Source organism: Lactuca serriola, chromosome 6, assembly GCF_051521515.1.
Source record: "Lactuca serriola cultivar US96UC23 chromosome 6, Lser_US96UC23_V15, whole genome shotgun sequence".
Classification (NCBI taxonomy): domain Eukaryota; kingdom Viridiplantae; phylum Streptophyta; class Magnoliopsida; order Asterales; family Asteraceae; genus Lactuca; species Lactuca serriola.
This window is the reverse complement of record NC_136413.1, coordinates 191,321,392-191,343,481: the sequence shown is the minus strand read 5'-3', so window position 1 is coordinate 191,343,481 and position 22,090 is coordinate 191,321,392. Positions and strand designations below refer to the sequence as shown.

The window sequence follows — 22,090 nt, the reverse complement described above, 5'->3', positions numbered from 1 at the left end:
TGTACATATGGTAGGTGTCGAAGAGAGTTATGAAGCCTACTAGAGGTCTAATGTAAACAACACATTCGAAATACATAGATGTTGGGGATAAATTATTAAATCAGAGATATATGAGCTCAAAAGTAATAGGAAGAAGCTAACAATGATAAAAATTGTATTTTTTTTAATCAAAATGAAGTTAATTTTGATGGTTCTATACCTCATATTACATACATGACAGCCACATATTCACATTTCCCTATATATATATATATATATATATATATATATATATATATATATATATATATATATATATATATATATATATACATACACACACACACACACACATATATATATATATATATATATATATATGTAACATCCCAAAATTTGAGGCCAAAATTTTTGTTTTTAATTAAGTGATTTATAAATTAGTTTATCAAAACATTGCCAAGATCATGTCAGTATATAAAACCATAATATCATGTCTCAAAACCAAATCATCTTGAAGTAACAAAATATCAGAGTACAATCCCAGAAAACTCTAAGCGGAAATCATGTGTGTGTGTGATGCGTTGCTACACCGTCGACTCCTTCTCCTTAGACAAAGAGGTACCTGAAACCAAAAATTAAAACTGTAAGCACGAAGCTTAGTGAGTTCCCCCATCATACCACATACCATACAATCACATATCATACATACTGTCGGGCAATTCTGGGGCGCCCGTCCTACCCATGTCGAGCCATTCTGGGGTGCTGACCTACCCATGTCAAGCCATTCTGGGGTGCTGACCTACCCATGTCATGCCATTCTGGGGTGTTGACATACCCATGTCAAGCCATTCTGGGGTGCCGACCTACCCTCCGGTCTATCTCAACCGAACACGAGGACTATTTCACCCCTACTACTAACACATAATATCATATCATAATCATGTTGTCAAACATATCTGGGGTGTCCGACCTACCCATTGGTCCTAGCGACCGAATCGGGGACTAGTCCCCCTTCTACTGATACTATCTCACATAACATAGCAAATAGCAAACTAGCATACTCACATATCTAGCAATCTAGCATACTCACATATCCAACAATAACAGACCAGACAATTATCACAAAGATAATCATCCCAACTAACAATTACTAGTGGGCTGGCCTTGGTGCCTTAGACCCACTTCTACTAGAAGGTAACTCACCTTGATGTCGTGTAGTGTCTGAACTGTCCTCGACGTGAAGGTTGGCTCTCCTCAGCTCTTCAATTCCTACATGACAACCCTCAAGTCATCAAACAAAACATACAATCCTAACCCGGGTTAATACCAAAACCAGGCAAAGTCAACATTGGTCAAAGTCAACACCCAGTTGACCTAACTCGCCGAGTTGGTCTACCAACTCGTCGAGTCCATACTCCATTAACCCGATCCAACCCCGACTCCACTCACTGAGTCTAGCAAGAACTCGACGGGTCCTCCTTCATTCAAACCATCGGGACCATCTTCATCCGACTCGTCGAGTTCTTCCTTGAACTCGGCGAGTTCATCTCCCTCATAAGAATGTGTCCGGTCTACGACTCGCCGAGTTGTATGAACAACTCGTCGAGTCCATCTTCAAAGATTGGGAGATTGCCTTGGACTCGCCGCGTCTGTTCATACGCTCGTCGAGTCCCATGATTCCCAGGTCCCTTTTCGCGTCTAAACATCTACGGGACTTTCCTCCCTAACAACTGGTCCATCCACAGAAAGGATTTTGTGGTCCTTACACCGAGACTCGTCGAGTCCCAAGAACAACTGGTAGAGTCCATCCTTAACCAACACTATACAGTTGATTTAAATGGGTCTTAACACACCAAGACCATAGATCTGGCCTCCTAATGTCCATTTTACATGTAAAGTTCCAAACTTGGTACACATGCAAGGGGTCTTTGGCCCAAAAAGCCATAAAAGATGGCCTCCAAGGTGCATGGGGTGTTCATGGCAACAAAATGGGCACCTTTGTGCCATAAAACCCCCAATACACCTGGATCTAAAGCATACACTAACTTCCAACACTAAATCCCGAATACAACCTCTCTAGGGCTTGGAAAGATGAAAGAAAAGGCCCAAAATCAAGATCTATAGACAAAGGTTCAGCTTCATACCTCCAATAAGCTGAAAATGAGTTCCAAACTCTGGATCTTCTTGTTTCCCCTTGGTCTCACAAGCTCCTTTCCTCTTCTCAAGCTTCACAACCCACCAAAAAGCACCAAAATGGCCTTAGAACTCACAAAAACGGCTAGGGTTTCGATATGATGTCTTCTGGGAGTATAAGGGACGATGGAGGCTGAGATAATGCGTTTAAATAAGGTGCAAACCCTCAATTTAGGGTTTTACCCAAACAACACCTATTTGCCGAGTTCGTCTTCCGACTCGTCAAGTAGGTCACTTAAACTGTCCATGGATCTTGACTCTACTCGACGAGTTGGGCCTCCAACCTGTCGAGTCCCAAAGAAAAACACAAGAAATGCTTGAATTAACTGCGTACCAGGAATCGGGTGTTACAATATATATATATATATATATATATATATATATATATATATATATATATATATATATATATATATATATATATATATATATATATATATATATATATGGGCGGCTCAACCAATTTAGGGACTCTAAGCAAATAAAAAAATTAGGGCCCTTCAAGTAATCAAATAGGTTTGAACTTGAGACAACAAACTTCAACTTGTCTTTCTAACCCAATAAATACATATATACATATATAACAAAATATGCTTTAAAGTTGGACGCCCTTTGAAATTGGAGGCCCTAAACCCTTGTTTAGTTTTGCAAAGTGTATAGCCGGTCCTATATATATATATATATATATATATATATATATATATATATATATAATAAAAATAAAAAGTTATAGTATGCCCCAAATGACATATTTTTAGAGTTTCTTTTGATAATATTCATATTAATTTACTTTTATATTTTTTACGTGGTTTATCATTTTTTAGAAAAAAATCTCAAAAGAAAACAACACATAAGGATATCACTATTTTTTTAGTAATTTTGTAACACCCCAAATTTCTAATGTTTAATGAAGGGCCAAAAGTGTAAATTTAGGAAAGGGACTCGACCAGTAGGTCCGCTTACTCGCCGAGTCGGAGCGGGATTCTGTCGCGGTTCAAGAGGGCGAGAACAGTATACATGGGAGAGATTCCTAGAAAGAATGGTTCAGGGTGATGTACGAAAATTTTGAGCAGTCCGGATAGACTGAAGGCCGGTGGGCGTACCAGTCAGGCCGAAGGCTCGAAGAACGGTCCAGACATGCTGAAGGTTCTGAGGGTGGTCCAGATAGGCTGAAGGCCTGGTAAGGCGGTCCAGTCATGCTGAAGACCCTGTGTGTGTGTGTGTTAGTAGACCTGTATGCGGAGAATGAGTGAGTATGTCGCCATGAAATAGCAATCGATAAGGTCTGGCCCCAAGTATTGATCATGATGATGAATTTGGCTGGAGGCCGTTCGTAGGCCTAGTTAGTTATGTGCTCGGATTTGGAGTGTATGGGAGTTCGAGAATAGCAGTTGCTCTACATGGTTAGTGTAGAGTGGAGTTTAGCTCAGTGGCACTTATAGGTGTGGTAAGGGTTGTTGAGTAAACTTCTTGGAAAGGAAAGGTATGTAGCTCCGAAAGGAGTGTGGGTCCTCTAAAAGGAAGGCAGCAGAGTAAATGGTTGATCGAAAGTGTTCCAGTTATTGGTAGTAAGCACTGGGATTGTACCAGATATATGGAAGCACATATGGGTTGGATACCCATTGAGGTTATGGCAATGTTGGATGATGCGCATGCATGTTTTCAGTCTCCTTGGACGAGGAGGAGGATAGTGATTCCAGATTGGAAATTAGGACAGAGGAAGGTGAGTCAGCAGGATAACAGACTCGGGGGTAGTCTGGACAAGTGTTGAGGACTGTATAAGGATATTACAATCGGAGGTCAAGGACCTAAAGATCGTGATAGGGAGGTGTGGTTGGGTTGCACTCCGTTGTGTCGAACCGAAGGGTTCAAGGGTGACTCAAGGACAAGGTCCTTAGTTCCGGGTATGGTTGTAGACTTGAGTTATGTATGTGGAGGTATCCAATCTGCGGTATTCCATCATGAGGACGACCGGACCCTACGATTGATTGGACCTGGTGTGTTTGGTATTCCAGCCCGAGGCTATTTGGGACAGGTACGAGTGGTTACGCGATATGTTTGGTTGATGGGTTATGGGAGCCGAGGGATGCAGTATCCTGTCAGCACGTAAGGGATAGAACTAGAGGATGGAACAAGATTTGTTCCAGGTTGCAAGTTATCAGGGTTATCGCCAATCTTGGGCGAAGGAAGATGGATTAGTGTCTCGGCGGGGCTCAATGGGTGTTTGTGGTATCTAGCGTTTGCAGGGTGAGAAGGTGTGTTCCTGATTTGAAGGGATAGTTTCATAGGGTAATACGTGGTTATTATGTAGTGCTATTGATTTGAAAGGCCGATGGTCGGCCGGGAACAGTGGCAAGGATGCCACATGAGAATAAGCCATTTTAAGAGAGATTTAGAAGTAGGGTTAGTAAGAGCATGAGTAGATTGATAAATCAGAGTATGCAGTACAAGGGGTTTGTTCTGAAGCGTATACTGCAGTAGGCTTCAAGGACGAAGCCTAATTTAAGTGGGGGAGAGTTGTAACACCCCAAATTTCTAATGTTCAATGAAGGGCCAAAAGTGTAAATTTAGGAAAGGGACTCGACGAGTAGGTCCGCTTACTCGCCGAGTCGGAGCGGGATTCTGTCGCGGTTTAAGTGGCCAATTCGCCGAGTGGGCGGCTTGGACTCGACGAGTTAGTTCTAAAGAGAGAAAACCCTAATCCCAGGGTTGTGCCCTATATAAAGCACATTATAACCCACCCTCAGCCTCTTTGCTACCCTTTTGAGATCCAGAAACCCTAAATCGTGAGTGAGAGCCCTTGGAAGCAATTTGGAGCCTTGATAAGTGATTTTGGGTGGAAAGGGGCTTGAAGATCAAGAGGTTTGCTGCAAGGAGGGGTATAGATCCGGGATCTACTTCAGTTGGAGCTTATATTGGAGGTAATAATCTGTTGCTTGGACTCTTTTGCATTTAGATCTATTATCATGTGAGATTTGGAGCATTTTTGGTATGATTAAGAGCTATTTCGAGTTAGAGGCTTAGATCTGAGGTTGCTACTTCAGATCTAGGCTTGTGATGGTCCATAATGTCATAAAGCTTTTGTCTAAGAGTTATTGGTGAAGCCCCTTTGTCATAAACCCAAGCTCTAGAGTGTATTGGGCTTATATCTCCTTGGTTTCACGTAAAGTTTGCAACTTTATGTGAGGGTTAGGCTGTAGAAGAGCGGATCTATGGATTGAAGCCCCTGCATGGCTCGAAAAGCCTCTGTATGGATTGAGAACTGAAGGGACTCGGCGAGTCACATGGGTGTACTCGACGAGTTGTATGAACATGTGCATAGACTCGACGAGTTGGAAGAACAACTCGGCGAGTCTGTTTGAAGATTGCCTTAGACTCGACGAGTTTGTTCTTGGACTCGGCGAGTCTGGTCGCAGAACCCAACCTTTTTTATTTAAAGCCTTGGATTAAGTGAGCCGGTCGGCGACTCAGTGAGTCAGACAGGATGGGACTCAGAGATCATTGGACTCGGCGAGTCTTGGGGCGACTCGGCGAGTTAAGTTGTGCTATGAGAGTTTTCTGGGAATGGGGACTCGGCGAGTCAACGGGTTGACTCGGCAAGTAGAATCAACCAGGAAGGTTGACTTTAACTGAGGACTTTGAATTTGACCAAGAGTTGACCAGTTTGACTTCCAAGGGTATTTTGGTAATTCTGGTATTTATGGAATTGGTTCTTTGGTAGTGTTATCTGGTAAAGTTCGTGTCGGTGGTCGGAGCAGCTTGGTCTTATCTCTTCAGTCGGCAATTGCAGGTGAGTTATCCTCACTATATCGACAGGGTCTACGGCACCACGGCGGGCCCTTTACCGGATGGAAATCTAGGTATTGTTTGTTATGTTATTGCTTTGCTAGACCTGCATCCTGATATTTAGGATGGTGTTATGTTAGTGACCTGGTTAAGGTCGGTACCCGATATTTAGGGTAATGTTATGATAGTGACATAGTTAAGGTCGGTACCCGGTATTTAGGGTAATGTTATGATAGTGACCTGGTTAAGGTCGGTACCCGGTATATAGGGTAATGTTATGCTAGTGACCGGTTAGATCGGAATCCTGGTTAGGATGTTGATATGCTATGTGATCGGTTAGACTGTTTGTCTGGTTAAAGATTTGTTATGTGATTAATTGTTTTTATGTGCACATGGTTGTTTGACGGGGGTTGGGTTGAGGTGGGTCTTGCTTTGTGTTGTAGGCCAACATACCCAGGGCGGACCGGATAATCCGAAGGCCCAACGAGCGGTTCAGATAGGCTGAAGGCCCCAAGAGGGCGGACCAGACATGCCGAGGCTCGGAGAGTGTACCAGGCCGACTAAAGGCCCGGTGTGGGCGAACCAGTCATACTGCAGACTCGATGTGCATGGCTGTTATATTTGTGATATGTTATGAGTATGTTTATGTGTGGTTGGTATTTTGGGGGTAACTCACTAAGCTTTCGAGCTTACAATTTAGTGTATTGTTTCATGTACTTCAGGAGATCGTGGGAAGGCGAAGGCATGATCGTACCGCTCCTCATGTTTTATGATCTATGTGATATGGTTCTGGGGGATACTCTGATGTTTAAACTATTTTGAAATCAAGATGTATGAATTTAATGGTTTTTGAATGAAATAAAATGTTTTAAATTGGTTGAAATTTTTGGTCGTCACAAATTTATGAAAAGAACCTCAAATATTATTGTACTTTATTATTTTATTTTATTTATTATACTATATCAAGTATATTTTTTAGTAACTTATGAAAAGAACCTCAAATATTATTGTATTTTATTCTTTTATTTTATTTATTATACTATATTAATTATATAATGGATGCCGATAAAATTATTGTCTAGGTCGTCTTCTGATCTTGTCCAACAATGGTTTAGCTTCTTGTCGAAAAATGTTGAGGAACCACATTTCCTCAACTTATATCTTCCTCTCATACTTTTTCTTTGTCGTCCAGCATTCAGAGTTATTAACTTGAAGAGTTTCTGTTCATTCAATAGACCCTGTTGTCGTATAATCCTCTTGTGGCCGCCCTGGCGTTTAACACCAAACCCCTTTTTGTTGCAATGGGTAACACCATACTTTGCTTTCCCTACATATGGATGACTCCAAGTACTTAAAACTCGCATTTTGATATAGTGTTTCCATTCAATGGTCATTACGTACTTGTTGACCTTCAGGTCGGGTTGTAATATCTCTAGTCGAACATCGATTATTGGCACTAAAATAATCAAGTTTGGTGGTACTAGTATTGTGTTTACCTTTTCATGTTAGTTGTAGAACGAGTATAACAAATATAGTCTAAAAGGTAATTATCATACTACTATTGTGTTTTTTTTGTTTACGTTCATTTATGTATGATTATTATATTATATATATGTATAATAATATCATAAGAACCGGTCAAAGTGAAAATGAAGTTTCTAAGAATGGTTCAATTTTTATAAATTTTAGATGAGTAAATTATATGATTCGGCCCTCATCAAGTGTCAAATTGCACGCTGAATCCTTATTTTTAAAAAATAACATGAACCATCGCTGTAATGTTTTTTTTCACTCGGACGGTCCTTGACCGACATAAAATGACTATTTTACCTTTTTCATCCTTTTTGATATATTTTTTTATTTGTTTATTATTAAATATTTAATAGAAAACAAAAACGTGGGCCCACCACCATAAACCATTTTCCTCTAAAGTCTACCCTAATCTAGTCCGCCACCTTTAATCCATCATAGTTTTCTCTCTCTCTCTCTCTCTCTCTCTCTCTCTCTCTCTCTCTCTCTCTCTCTCCGACAACGAGCAGATTCTGGCGACATAGAGGACGCAAAGGCGGCGCAAGATGAAGTAGCGCCTGCCAACGACGGAGAGGGAGGAGGGAGAAATGGTTGTTGCGAGGAAGAAGTCAAGAATTTTGGGGCTTTGGTAGATGGCAGCTACCAGAGATGATTTTTAGGTGACTAAATTGCACAAAAGGTATTGTGGTTTGCTTAAAATTGTGATTTTGATTGTAAAAAGTTTGAACTAGTACCATATGTCCAAAGTTTTCATTTTGTTGTTTGTATTGGTCCAATCTGTTTTAATTTTTTCAAAATAACGAATTTGCCTCTGTTAATATGATTTTCTCTTTTTTCTTATTTGGTTTTTTTAATTTTCAGATTTAAAAAAAATAAAATCTCTCTCTCTCTCTCTCTCTCTCTCTCTCTCTCTCTCTCTCTCTCTCTCTCTCTCTCTCTCTCTCTCTCTCTCTCTCTCTCTCTCTCTCTCTCTCTCTCTCTCTCTCTCTCTCTCTCTCTCTCTCTCTCTCTCTCTCATAGAAAAATGGAAGACTAGAATCATCACTGGAAAAGCTGGAACAATCACCAGAAATAGGTTGAAGAACGCCTCATTTGAATTCGCGTTTCTTTTTATGTTCAGAAATCCAAGCCCCAACCCCGCTAGCGATGAAGCACCTCAACCTCTTGAGTAAATCTATCTCAATGGGTGATTCGATTTATGATTTTCAGCATATTCGATTTACATCAGACGACCGCCACCTCATCTCTCTCTCCCTCTCTCTCTCTCTCTCTCTTTACTGATGGTGGTCTTGTGGTTCTGACTTCTAGATTTTCAACTATACAACCATGGTGATTATTGTTTGGTCATTAATTTATAGAGAATTACACATTCTTGAAATATTTTGGGTTTTTTTGGATTTTCTATATTTTTAGATTTTCGATTGATGAGGGGTGAGAGTGAGAGTATCAGTGAACACGAACGCTAGTAGGTGGTCGGAGATAGCGGTTAGTGGTTGGCCGGAGTGTGGAGGTCTCTAGATGTATCTCTTCCTTTTATGTATCTAATGACCGAAATTGCAACCCTAAGCCATAAAAATGAGATCCATGGTGCTCCTTCCTTACCAATCTTCTTTTCTCATTAAGTTGAAAAAACGAGATTCACCATCTCCGGCGACTACGAGGACAACTCCGGATTTTAATTGATTGGAGAGAGAGAGAGAGAGAGAGAGAGAGAGAGAGAGAGAGAGAGAGAGAGAGAGAGAGAGAGAGAGAGAGAGAGAGAGAGAGAGAGAGAGAGAGAGAGAGAGAGATATGATGTGGGGTCCATTACTTTAAATAAAGAAATAAATATTTAATTAATTAATTAATTAATTATAACTAACAAATAAAATAAATCAAAATGATAAAGATAAGGGCAAAATCGTCTTTTATGTTTGGCCAGCCACATTAGAGATGAAGCAGACAAAATTTAAACAAACGAGAGACTTTCCGAATTAATTTTTGATGATAGTGACTCAAAGTGCAATTTAGTACTTGTGCGAGGGACGAATCATGTAATTTACTCTTTCTAGATTTTGTAAAATTATAAAAATTGGTACTACTAAGTACAATCAACATATTATAAGTGTTGACGATAGTTCTTGATATGAATATTTATGTTCATTTATATTTATATATGTTTGTCAATATTCATTTATGTTTGAATATGTTCGTTCATTTAGTATATAAACGAACATAAACAAGAAATTTATTTATTTGTTATTGTCTATTCGTTTGTTCGGTTAAACTTAAAAGGTGAACATTAACAAACTTGTGCATGTTCGTTCACTGCAAGATTTTAGGACAATAACGACGACACATGTCACCCATCAAACTTCAAAATGGCGCTCCTATAATCGTGTCACCACTATAGAGTAGCTCCTAATGTCCAACTTTCTCTCGTAGTGTTAGGTGACCAACATTTTTCACTTTTTGTATCTTTTTTTGTTTTACAATTATTTATCCTAAAACATGTTTTTCCCAATTAAATTGTTTTTGCAATTTAACTAATTGCAGGAGCTCGAGATCACTTGAACTTATCTAGTTTTGTCATTACACACAAGTGATTATGGAGTCTCACGTCTTCCATGTAGGAACTCTCTTCACGTGTAATATTTTCGATATGCTTCTCAAGATCAAATCTTAAACGTATATTGTAATATTGTAAACTGTTCAATTATTTCAAATGAACTTATCTGTAAATTACAAAATGCACAAAAGCAAACTCTGTCTCTACAAAAATGATCAATTTGGCAATCATCAAATCAAGTTTATCAAATTAATTACATATAAAAAGTAAACAAAATCTTCATTTGCACCAACAAAATTTATGAAACACGAGATTAACTCCTAAATCAAGGTTATCCTAAGAGGAACCTAATTTGTATCCACAAAAGACTAAATGTCTGAATCAATTCTCTCTAGCTACCTTGTCCCCATCGTTAGTGACATCTTCTTCTTAACCAAATAAGCTTTCTTCTTTGTTTTTTTTTTTGTGCCACCATTATCAAACAAAATATATCTTCAAATCTATCGTAGTCGTGTTGTTAATCATTCAACTTTATTGGAGCAAAATCAATCGGAATAACTTCATCCTTATCCACTTTTCTTTGATCATCAATCGTGATCCCCACCAAACCCTAGTTCTTGAGGTTCCATAAGCAATCCACCTTCCTTGTAGATCATTGACTCTTCTCCGATCCACTGTGCACCAAGATATGCCTCATTCAAATTATCATAACTCATTGTATCCCAAGTTTGTTTGTTCTTTGAGACATTGAAGGTCCCTAACCTAACGAGTTTATTGTTAATAACAATGGCAATCTGGTTATGAACTGCAAATCTAACCTTTTTCTTGGTTTTGCTTTTGCTTTTAGTACTACGAACATTGGGCCTATTGGACTTTCGTTCATCTCCATTATTGATGGTAATAGAAGCAAGCTTATCGACTAGGATTGAGAACACGAAAGCAACAAAAGCAGCCATGAAAAACTGTTGTATCATCTCCATCTTTGTTTGAGACTTGTGGGTGATGATGGGAATGAGGAGATCGTTTGTATTTATAGTAAGAGGAAAAGAGTGAAAATGGGGAATTTTTAATTTGGATGTTGGTTGAGAAACCAAAGAGCGAAGTATATTCTAAGTGGGATTGATTGAAACTTTTAAATTTGTCTATTTATATTTTTTTATTATTTATCGAATAATATACGGTGGTAAGAATCAAACCAAAAAACTTTTAGATTATTTCCAAACCAAATGAAATAGAATATTCCATATAATTAATGCATTTCATATTTAATTATGTTAATATTTTTAATAGTTAAAATTTCTTATATTTGTATTAATGTGTTCTTAGAATACATGTTATGAAATTCCATATTTAAAATGACTATAAAATATTAAAAAGTTAATTTAGATAAATATGATATTTTGAAAATTTATATATGATTAATATGATATTAAAAATTAAATTGGATAAATATATTATTTAATGTTTAAGAATATATTCTCCTTGTTTTCTATCAATGAGTTCATGGGTATAAAAAATAGAATGTTTATATTACCCACCAAAACAATATCTTCTTGTTTACGTAGGGATATTACTATGTAGCCTTTTGTTTCAAAGTGTGTTTCAAGTGGATATTATTTATGCGCATCTTTTAGTACATGTCTATAGTGCGTTAGTCACCATGGAACCAAATCACCAATAACTTTGTAATTTCATTTGCTTTCAGCAGTTGTCTTTATAATCTTATTTGTCTTTAAAATAGGCATTTTATATTTTGATCTAAAAAATGCAAACTACAGTAATAACTTACATGCTTGTATTAATAAACAAAACAAAATGTTAACGTTATAGATATAACCAGTTTAGTTGATATAAAGTATAAACATGATTAGTGGTATAATTATACTTTTAAAGCATGTCTCATAGTATTTTATGTGGAATTAACTAGGGAATGTAAATATATCGAAACGAAGATCACACGTTCAAAGACATTGAGTAAATGTCCGTTATTTAAAATGTGTATAACTCGAAGTCTAAATTACTTGATTCTTTTTCCCAACGTGTAATTTGGTGTTTGTATTTCATTTTGGACTGTACAAACACATATTTTGATTAGCTACTAAAACAACTACATGTCCCATAAGACAACATATCAATCTTTCCTATTTATTTAAAATGCGGCATAACTCACTGATATGAAGTCAGAATTACTTGACTTTTTCTAGCATGTAATTTGGTATTTGTACTTTATTTTAGATTGTATAAACATGGAATGCAGTCCTAAAATTGTTGGCCTCCATAGGTCTAGGCATTTGGGAATGGCTTGACTCTCTTTATTTGTGGGCTTTAAAGAATGATGTTATTGAAGCTATTTGCATGAGTACATTTTAGGTGTTGTGCTTTAGAAATTCCAAAGTGTTTAACAGAAAGTAGACACGATTGTAGAGTATTATGGATTAATCTTATTTTGGGTTGTTAATAGGAATAGAAAAATCACATTAACCAGGTATCTTGGATTCAAAATTTTTGTTTATTCAATTGTAATTTGTTTTGTTCGTTGCTCGCTAGCTACTTGCTAGTGTGGCTAATAAAATCCTTTCAACTGTTCTGAAAAAAAAAAAACACATATTTTGGTTCAATATTGAATTAGCTACAATCCCCCGAATATAGTATATCAATGTTACGTATTTTCTTTTCTTTCTTTTCTTTTTTTTGGGAATTTTGTCATGTTTTTTAAAATGTGCATAACTCACTATATTGAAGTCAGAATTATTTGATTTTATGGTTTAAACTTTGTTATATGAATTGTATTAAACTTAGTTTTTCAATTTGTGGTAGTTGTGAAAGTGCATTGCTATTTTTGGTTCTTTTTTTATAGTCATTGTTATTCATGGTTCCAAATCTGGTTCCATAATGAAAAATCACAAAAATCGGTTCTAATTTGAAAAATAACTGTAAAACCGATACCAGGACCAGAACCGGCACCGACGGTACGGTTCCTAGTTCTTGTAAACTCTTAAATCCAGTTCTAGGTTCGGTTCGGTCCTGTTCCAAAACTCATCCCTAAAACAATGTAACATTCTTCTTGTTTGTCAATTTCAGTAATACACCAAGTAATGTCTTCTTGTTTTTCCCCCAAAAATTGTTTTCAACTATTTTTTGTGTTCTTGGTATTATTATTTTGTTTTTTGTGTTTATCTTATCTTTAACAAGTGGTACCGAAGTTGCCTTTTATAAAACAAACACTCTCTCCCTCTCCCTCATTGATTTTATCCATAGACTTTCTAAAGTCTCAACTTATTTTATTCCCTAAACATGCAAGGCCATTATTGATTTTCCTTCCTTTAACCTGATTTGTAATCAGGTTTTAATTGATTACTTTCTCATGGCTTCAACAAAGTAAGACATTTTGATTGTTTTCCAAGAGATGGATATTTAGAATCATCCACAATCCATGAGATTTTATTATGTTGGAGTTTCAAACTAGTGTGTATATTATGGATCTTGTTTTTGATGATCCATAATGTTTGCAAGGTATTATATATTTATAGAGGCTTTCGTTTTTGGGAGTGTTAAGGATCCCAAGATCTTCACTGAAGAAAATAAATTTGATGACCATTGTTTACTTGGTTTGCATCTTATCTGATTCTATAGCATTATGTTCTTTTATCTACAACTTGTAGGATCTTTAGACCAATAAATTGTTTTCCATGTCTTCTTCAAACCAACATGAACCAAAAAGTGATACATTTCTTTCGCTTGCTTTCAATGAGAATAAATATACTAAACAATTAATCTCAATGTTTCTTTGCTAAAAAAAAGATATAGCTAGCAAAAACAAGTTACAATAACTCAAAATTGATACTAATTCAACAAAAACAACTCCAGAAGTACATACATATCATTCAGATTCTTCCAAAGATTCGCAAACAGGAAGATAATAAGTATCCAACTGCCAATATTTATGTTTCACACCCTCCCATACTTCTTCTCCCAAACAATCTTTAACAGGTAAGGGTATAAGTTGTGTTGAATAACCCAAACTCTCAAGTTCTAATGATACTAACTGACAATAAACAACATGAAAGAAAGCATTACCTCCACAAAGTCCATTGAAGAATGAATAAATCCCTTCAGGCTTCAATAAAGAAGGAAGATGTTGATGGAATTCTCTTAGATCTTCATAGTATTCTCCATATGTATCAAAGAAGATACCATCATAAGAATCAAGTTGATGAACAACATCCTGCCATTTCCCAAATACTACTTTCACATTTTCCTTTTCAGTCCAACCAGAAAGACGCATCCGTTCATAAACTTCAGGATGAGCTTCAACAATGGTGTGTGTAGCAGGTGAATACTGTTGTATAGCTGTATCCACAAGACCCATTCCGAATCCTATGTTTAGAATGTGACCACCTCTTGAGCAGATGGCTTTTGCGTGAGCTTCCATTAATGGTTTCTCCCAAGCCATCATTACAGCTTTGCTATTGGCATCCATGAGCTTATCTTCACTGAAACTAACTCTGTCCTCTAAGTAGTCTCCATCCAAATCACCAATTTTGTTTTCTTTTCTTGCAATTGTACCAAGTATCAATTCAGTTTGTATCCCTGTACATACAATGAGCAATGAAAGCACCTCTATTATGATCAACTTCTGTTAAAAAATGAGCGCTGATTTTGATATAAGGATGAAAAATTAACAAAAATTAGTGATAAACAGACAAGTGTTATAATATGACGAAGTACCCGTATTAAGCAGTATGTCAAAGGCATCTTGGTGACCGGAATCCATGGCGAAGTCTCCGGCGGAGAGATTGGTAGGAGAGAGGGCGTTCCATGGAGCACCTGCGTCGAGCAGGGTTTTTACGACATCGGCGTGTCCGTGTTTGGCAGCGAGCATAAGAGGTGTGAAACCGTCATGGTCGAAGTAGGAAACGTCAGCTCCGGAAGCGATTAGGGTTTGCACTTTCTGAGTATCTCCGTTCGTCGCCGCCTCGCACAGTAGCCGCTGCTCATCTTCCCCCATTTTACAAACAGGTGCTAACGGCTTGCCTGTTTTGCTGCCTTCATTTATTTGCCAAAACCCTAAGAAAAAAAATTACTATAAGATATAAAAACGCCTATTTATTTTTTACTATTGTATTTTTATTTTAGACAAAATTGCAAAAATGGTCCCTGTGGTTTGCATTTTTTCAGGAAAAAAGTCCAAACCACGAGTTTTGTGGTTTTGTGGTCCTTTTGGACTGGTTTGTTTGTGAGAATGGTCCCTATACTTAACACCCGTTAAAAAAATCCGTTAACCCCCTCATGTGCCTTGCACGTGAGGGTATTTCTGTCTTTTTACTTACAGTGTCAACACTTCCTTCTACCTTTTATCCCTCATTTACAATCCCAAACACCCGTCAACTCCCCACCTCCCTCCTTCTTCCTTCTGCTCCATTAAACCTGCAAAAAAAAAAAGTCGTTATCGAAAGAACCTAATCGAAGCAAAAGGAGACAAGGTCATACTTTAAAGTCGAAATGGTGTACGTAATGTGGCAGATCAGACCAAAAAATGAAGTTGTCGACGTATCATCCTTATATGGTAAGTTGCTCTGTTTTCTTAAACATTCCTATTTTTCATTTTACCCTTGATTTATACTAAAATCCGCCAAATTTTGACTTTGTTATCATGTACAATTTTGACTTGTAGCGGGTGCACCCACATGGTTTAGTATTAAGCTTCATCATGGTGGGAAGTTTACTAAGTTACCTGACATAAAGTATACTGGAGGTGAAGTGCGTTATGTTGATTATGTGGACATAGATGAGTTTTCTGTACATGAACTTGATGCCATAATGCTTGACCTAGGTTACCCAGACCCACGGATGATTGAATTGAGTGTTGAATCCCCAGTGATATACTACCATTTCAGGATACCCAATGGTGACTTTCAATTTGGTCTTAGAGCTTTAGGGAATGATCAGGATGTTATCAATCTTTCTAAATTTATTCAAAATAACAAGTTGATTGAAGTGTACACAGAACATGGGAAGACAAATCTACTCACATACTTCATGTCTCCAAATGCAAAGGGTAAAGTTGTCATTGAGGAATTACCAGAAAATGATGATCAAGGGGCTAAATATGAGGCTGAAGTTCATGTAGAATCTCCATTGAGAAATATGAACCATGTCAATGATGAACCAATTGGTGAGTACATGTCTTTGATTCTTTTTGGGAGTAAAACTGATGCATTCTCTCCAGAGTATAGAAGGGGTAGAGTTGGGAATTCAAAAAGAGAGGAAGGTTCTTGTAGCAAGAGGCTTAATTTAGAGGATATCGATGATTTAAAAGAGAAGGAAAACACTAATGAGGGTGTTAAGGAGGTTCATGAGGCTGCAACTGTTGTTGAAGGATGCTACAATCCATTTACTTCAAATATTGCTAATGTAGGGGATGAGATGATTGGGGTTCATGATAATGACCATATTGATGGATGCTACAACACCCCACCCATTAATGATGATGAACAATATAATGAACTTTTTGACAACCTTATGGAAAATTTAAATGGAAGTGATGAGTATGTTGAAGAGTATGAAGGGGATGTTGAATCTGAAGAGAGTGATGAAGAGTATGAAAAGGATGAAGGTGATGATCATGATGGGAAACAATCAGAAAATGAAGATAAAGTGGATGACATAATGGATGAGGAGAACAATATAGAAGATGTTGATGTGGACATGGCAGACTTCTTTCTAAATGTTGAAAGTGATGTTGAAGGAGCATGTATTAATGATGGTCATGAACCTGAAGATATGGAAGTGATCAACAATGAGGAGTTCGAATCATTGGATGAAGGATCAGACCAAGACAGAGAAAGAAGAGCTCTCATAAGAAATTTGGGAAAAGAAAAAAGGTGCAGCCTTGGGTCAGTACATATACAGTCATTCTCAGTGGGGCAAAAGTTTAAAAGTAAAAAAGAATTAAAGGAGTTAATTGATGTGCACGCACTAGAAACAAGAAGGAATCTATTCTTTAAAAAAAATGACAGTCAAAGGCTTAGGGCACAGTGCAGAGGAGTTGTACATGTCATCAATAAAGGTCAAGTGGGGACTAAACCTACCACTTCAAAAAGCAAGGGCAAAGAAGTAAAGACACAAAAAGAAACATGTGGTTGGTATATACATGCATCTAGGTCAAACCCCGAATCTGATTGGTTTATAAGGACCTTAAACCAAACTCATACATGCTTACAAACAAGAAAACTCAGAGCTTGTACTGCTTCTTTAATCTGCAAGAAAATCATAGATCAAGTTGAGGCAGATCCGAAGATTCCTTTGAGAGCCATACAAGATCACTTTCAAAAGACCTACCAGGTGGGTATTTCAATGGATAAGGTGTTTAGGGCAAAAGATATGGCAAGAAAGCATGTAACTGGGGACTACACAAAACAGTTTGAGTTGTTGAGGGACTATGCTCTTGAACTTCAAGCTACAAACCCAGACACAACAGTCAAAATAGATGTGTGTCCTAATGGCAACCCTGCATCCCCAACAAGGCAGTTTAGAAGGATTTATGTATGCTTGGGTCCACTGAAAAAAGGTTTCAAAGCATGTCTTAGAGACTTAGTAGGTTTGGATGGTGCCTTCATGAAAGGCCCATTCCCTGGTCAGGTTCTTACAGCAGTTGGTCTAGATTCCAACAATGGAAATTATCCCTTAGCCTATGCAATTGTTGAGTCTGAAAACACAGCTAGCTGGAAGTGGTTTTTAGAAAACCTTGGGGATGACTTGGAGCTTGGGAGCAACTCAAACTATACTTTCATAAGTGACAGGCAAAAGGTAAATTAAAACTCATCAATTGATCATTTAGATTGTGTTTTTTTACCAAGAAATTAATTCTAATTATTGTATGTTGAGTCATGTAGGGATTACAAATTGCAGTTGATCAATTGTTTCCCAATGCTGAGCATAGGTATTGTATTAGACATATTCATGACAATATGAGAAAGAAGTGGGGGCAAACTGAGTACAGGGACCATTTATGGAGGTGTGCATCAGCAACCACCATTCCTGAGTTTGAACATTTGATGAAAGAGTTTAGTGAGTATGATAAGGAGGCATGTCAATGGTTGAAGCAAATTCCTCCTGTACATTGGGCAAGGAGTCATTTCTCAGGTAATTGTATATGTTTGCATATGGTAAAGATTATGTGTTTCAGTTATTTATCAGCATTAATTGTATGTTATTGTAATGTGCAGGAAGAGCTGTTTCTGATGTGTTGATTTCAAACATGTGTGAAGTGTTTAATGGGAAGATAGAGAAAGGCAGGGACAAACCTGTAATTTCATGTTTAGAGTTCATTAGGGAGTATCTAATGAAGAGGATATGCAATGTCATGAAGGCAATGAAGAAGGCTAAAGGTCCACTAACACCTACAGCAACAGACATCCTAGATGCAAGGAAAAAAGGTGCTTCACAATATATTGCTAGGTGGAATGGGGCAAACAAGTATCAAGTCACTGCAGCATTGCAAGATCAACATGTGGTGGATGTTAGGAACCAAACATGTACTTGCAGAAAGTGGGAATTAATGGGAATACCTTGCAGGCATGCAATTGCAACTCTGAATGAAATGAGCAAAGACCCTGAGGCTGAGCTTGACATTTACAAGTGGGTACACAAGGTGTATTGGCTAGAGACATGGCAAAAAGCTTATTCATTTAAGGTGGAACCAATTAAAGGGAGACCCATGTGGCCTAAAAGTAATTGTCCAACAAAGCTAATCCCTCCTCCACATCACACTCAGGTGGGAAGGCCTAAGGAAAAAAGAAGACAAAGTGAGGGTGAAAGGTTAAGCAAAAGGCAGAAGGCAAGTGAAGGTGATGGAGTCAATGAGATGCAAAGAGAAAATTCCCAAGGGCCAAGAAATGATGGAGTGCAGAAGCTATCAAGGAAACATGTTAGTGTTACTTGTAGCAAATGCAAGAATAAAGGACACAACTCTAGGACCTGTAAAGGGCAAGGAGGGAATCAATCTAAGAAGTGATTATGGTTATTTGTTGTGGTGCAATGACTCTTTAGTTTCTTGTTGTTAAAAACTGTTTGTTTTTGAAAACTTTAGTTATGGTTTGATGATGTGGTTATGTATGGTGCACAGACACTTGTATGCTTAACTTGGTAATGGTTTTTGGTTCCACTCATGTGGTTAATGGAATGTTCATTTTGGTAAATTTATGACATGTATTTTGGTAATGTACTTTTGTTACATTTTGGTTCTATTTATGTGCTTATATCTGACAACTGATACACATTTTGAACACAACTGATACACATTTTGGAATTCATTACAAACATGATGAAGTCAAATTACAACAAAATTATACCATTTTTACCCTGCATCACTTGATCAACAAAAATCCCCACATTTGCCTAACCCTATCCCTTACATAGACCAAGTACTAAAGATAACAATCACAAACATAAACCAACTTGCACATAAATACATCTTCAGCTTGAAACCTTCATCCTTCAATGCATCACACCTTGCCTCCAACATGTTGTTCCTGCTCAAAAGTCCATTGCACTGTTCCTGTAACATGTTGATACTTCTTACCAGCCCATTACATCTTTCCTCCAATGTATTTATGTTTCTTAGAAGACCAGGTATGATGGTTTTACTCCTAGCACAAATAGGTGGGTCAACCCACCCGATAAACCCACAAACAGAATCCTTAGTAGGGCAAGCATAAAACCTCCTGCCGGGATTCAGTGGTGTCCAAGACGTTTTCACCAAAGCAAGCTTTCCACAAAAACAAACCACCATTGTTCGATTGCAAGTCAGGAAAGGAGAAATGGAAGAGAATAGTCGTTGGGGAAGAACAGTTAAGAACGTTGGGGAAGAAGATTTGTTGGGGAAGAAGCTGGGAAAAGAAAACGATATATAAAGGATGTTTTATTTTTCCATATGCAAAAATGGTCCCTATAAGTAAAAGGACAGAAATACCCTCACGTGCAAGGCACATGAGGGGGTTAACAGATTTTTTTTAACGGGTGTTAAGTATAGGGACCATTCTCACAAACAAACCAGTCCAAAAGGACCACAAAACCAAAAAACTCGTGGTTTGGACTTTTTTCCTGAAAAAATGCAAACCACAGGGACCATTTTTGCAATTTTGTCTTTATTTTATTACAGTATTATTATAAAGGGTTAATGACCTAAAAGGGTAATAAGGTTTTAATTTTGTCCGCGTTAAATTACTAAGGTATTATATATATATATATATATATATATATATATATATATATATATATTATAGTCTAGGGGTGAGCAAAAACAGAACCGCAAATCAAAAAAACCGAAAAAACCGCATAAATCGAAACTGAAAAACCGACACCGAAATGAAAACCGTTGGTGTGGTTTTTAGCTTTGCAAAAACTGAAAACGCTCGGTGCGGTGCGGTTTCTACTCTTGCAAAAACCACAAAAAACCGAACCGCACCGCTCACACACACACACACACACACACACAGAGATATATATATATATATATATATATATATATATATATATATATATATATATATATATATATATATATAAGAACCAAAAACTACAATTAAAATTTCTATAAATATAAATATCTATCTTATCTAATATAGAATGATTGTATATTTTTAAGCATACATTCAGTGATATTTATAATAACAAATAATGTTTATGATATTTTTTAACATTTAAATATAAAAAGTACTAGTGATGATAGTATCATTTTTATGAATACATTAACTGATATTATCGTATTTACCTGTCAAACAAATATTATGTTTAATTTGTATTATATTCAAGCATTAGAAACATGTTGGATGAATGGTTATTGTAACACCCTGATCTGAAAGTATCTATTCATGGATTTCAGAGGCCAAGACTAGGGGCATTTTGGTCTTTTATGGGTTTTCGAGTTTTTATTTGATAAATTTTGGGCCAAGGTGTGTCGCTAGAAGCAAAGGGATTCTCTGCACCTTTTCATGGATATAAAGTTCATCAAAAACGGACTTAGAACGAAGGAGTTATAGCATTTTGAAGTTGTTGTCATTAATAGTCCCTTAATGGAAAAGTTGGCAAGGCAATCCCTTGCATGCATGAAGTGCACACGTGTGTTTAGCTGGGTACGCCCATCGTAAGGTTGGGTTACGCCTAGTGCACATAGGGAAATGGTCGCGGGTGCCTTAGGCATACGCCCAACGTACAGGAAGTACGCCCAACGTACGTCTAGTGTTCAGAAACCCTAATTTTAGGGTGAGGTACTATATAAATAACATAATGGCTCAAACCCTAGCCTCCTTATCAGCCTCCCCAACCTCAAAGAAACCCTAGAACGCCTCATCCATTCATTCTTGTGAGATCTTGACCTTGGGAAGCTCATTTTGGTGGTTTTAAGCTTGGAAGAGGAAAAAGGAAGTTGTCAAAGAAGGACTTGGGAAGTTGGAGCTTATAGATCTGGAATAGCATCATCATTTGGAACTCTCTGGAGGTATAAAGTTCATAACTTTACTTAAGAATTATTAGATCTAATGTAGTGTGGTTTTGGAGTGATTTTGGTCCCAAAAATGGACCTTTTTGGTGCAACTTCGTTTTTGAGCTTGGGGTTGCCACCCTCAGAGCTAAAAGTGTCCCATAAGTAGTAAAATTTCAATCTTGATGGTCCTAATGAGCTCATGCATGATATTTAGCCCTTTTTTTATGGAAGTATGTTGTCACCTTTTGAGTTTGGGCTTATTTGGTGGGTTGCAAGTCACCAAGTTGGTGACTTTATGGATTAAGACGTGGAAAAGGACCGGATCTGAGTTGGTAGCCTATGGAGTGGAGTATTAAGCACTTAATGGGAAACTGTCTTAACAGGGGGAGTACGCTCAACGTACATTCAGGTACACCCAGCGTACACACCTTTTGGCTAGTACGCTTAGCGTACATAAGAGTACGCCCCACGTACTCTGTCAGTTTGGGCTTCGAGTTATTGGGCCTCGGTTTGGGCCATGCTTTGGATTTTGGGCCTTAGTGGGCCAGCAGAAAGTCAGATAATATGGG

The 22,090-nt window shown here is 37.5% G+C and overlaps 2 protein-coding genes across 2 annotated transcripts; one reads left to right on the top strand and one right to left on the bottom strand.

Moving 5' to 3' along the window:
* Positions 1–13,857: 13,857 nt before the first annotated feature.
* Positions 13,858–15,104, bottom strand: LOC145057649 (ankyrin repeat family protein). Its single transcript, XM_079005517.1, has 2 exons — positions 14,765–15,104; positions 13,858–14,626 (listed from the first exon to the last, which is right to left on the bottom strand). The coding sequence occupies exons 1-2, from the start codon at positions 15,042–15,044 to the stop codon at positions 13,917–13,919; spliced, it is 990 nt and encodes a 329-aa protein (XP_078861643.1). The 5' UTR covers positions 15,045–15,104; the 3' UTR covers positions 13,858–13,916.
* Positions 15,105–15,179: 75 nt separating this feature from the next.
* On the top strand, positions 15,180–19,213 carry LOC145057648 (uncharacterized). Its single transcript, XM_079005516.1, has 4 exons — positions 15,180–15,602; positions 15,711–17,845; positions 17,932–18,181; positions 18,265–19,213. The coding sequence occupies exons 1-4, from the start codon at positions 15,539–15,541 to the stop codon at positions 19,050–19,052; spliced, it is 3,237 nt and encodes a 1,078-aa protein (XP_078861642.1). The 5' UTR covers positions 15,180–15,538; the 3' UTR covers positions 19,053–19,213.
* The last annotated feature ends 2,877 nt before the right edge of the window (positions 19,214–22,090 follow it).

Coding starts and splice junctions, on each gene's coding strand:
- LOC145057649 (XM_079005517.1), bottom strand. CDS start 15,044: ATGGGGGAAGATGAGCAGCGGCTACTGTGCGAGGCGGCGACGAACGGA. Junction 14,627..14,764: donor TGACATACTGCTTAATACGG/GTACTTCGTCAT, acceptor TTGTATGTACAG/GGATACAAACTGAATTGATA.
- LOC145057648 (XM_079005516.1), top strand. CDS start 15,539: ATGGTGTACGTAATGTGGCAGATCAGACCAAAAAATGAAGTTGTCGAC. Junction 17,846..17,931: donor TCATAAGTGACAGGCAAAAG/GTAAATTAAAAC, acceptor TGAGTCATGTAG/GGATTACAAATTGCAGTTGA. Junction 18,182..18,264: donor GGCAAGGAGTCATTTCTCAG/GTAATTGTATAT, acceptor TGTAATGTGCAG/GAAGAGCTGTTTCTGATGTG.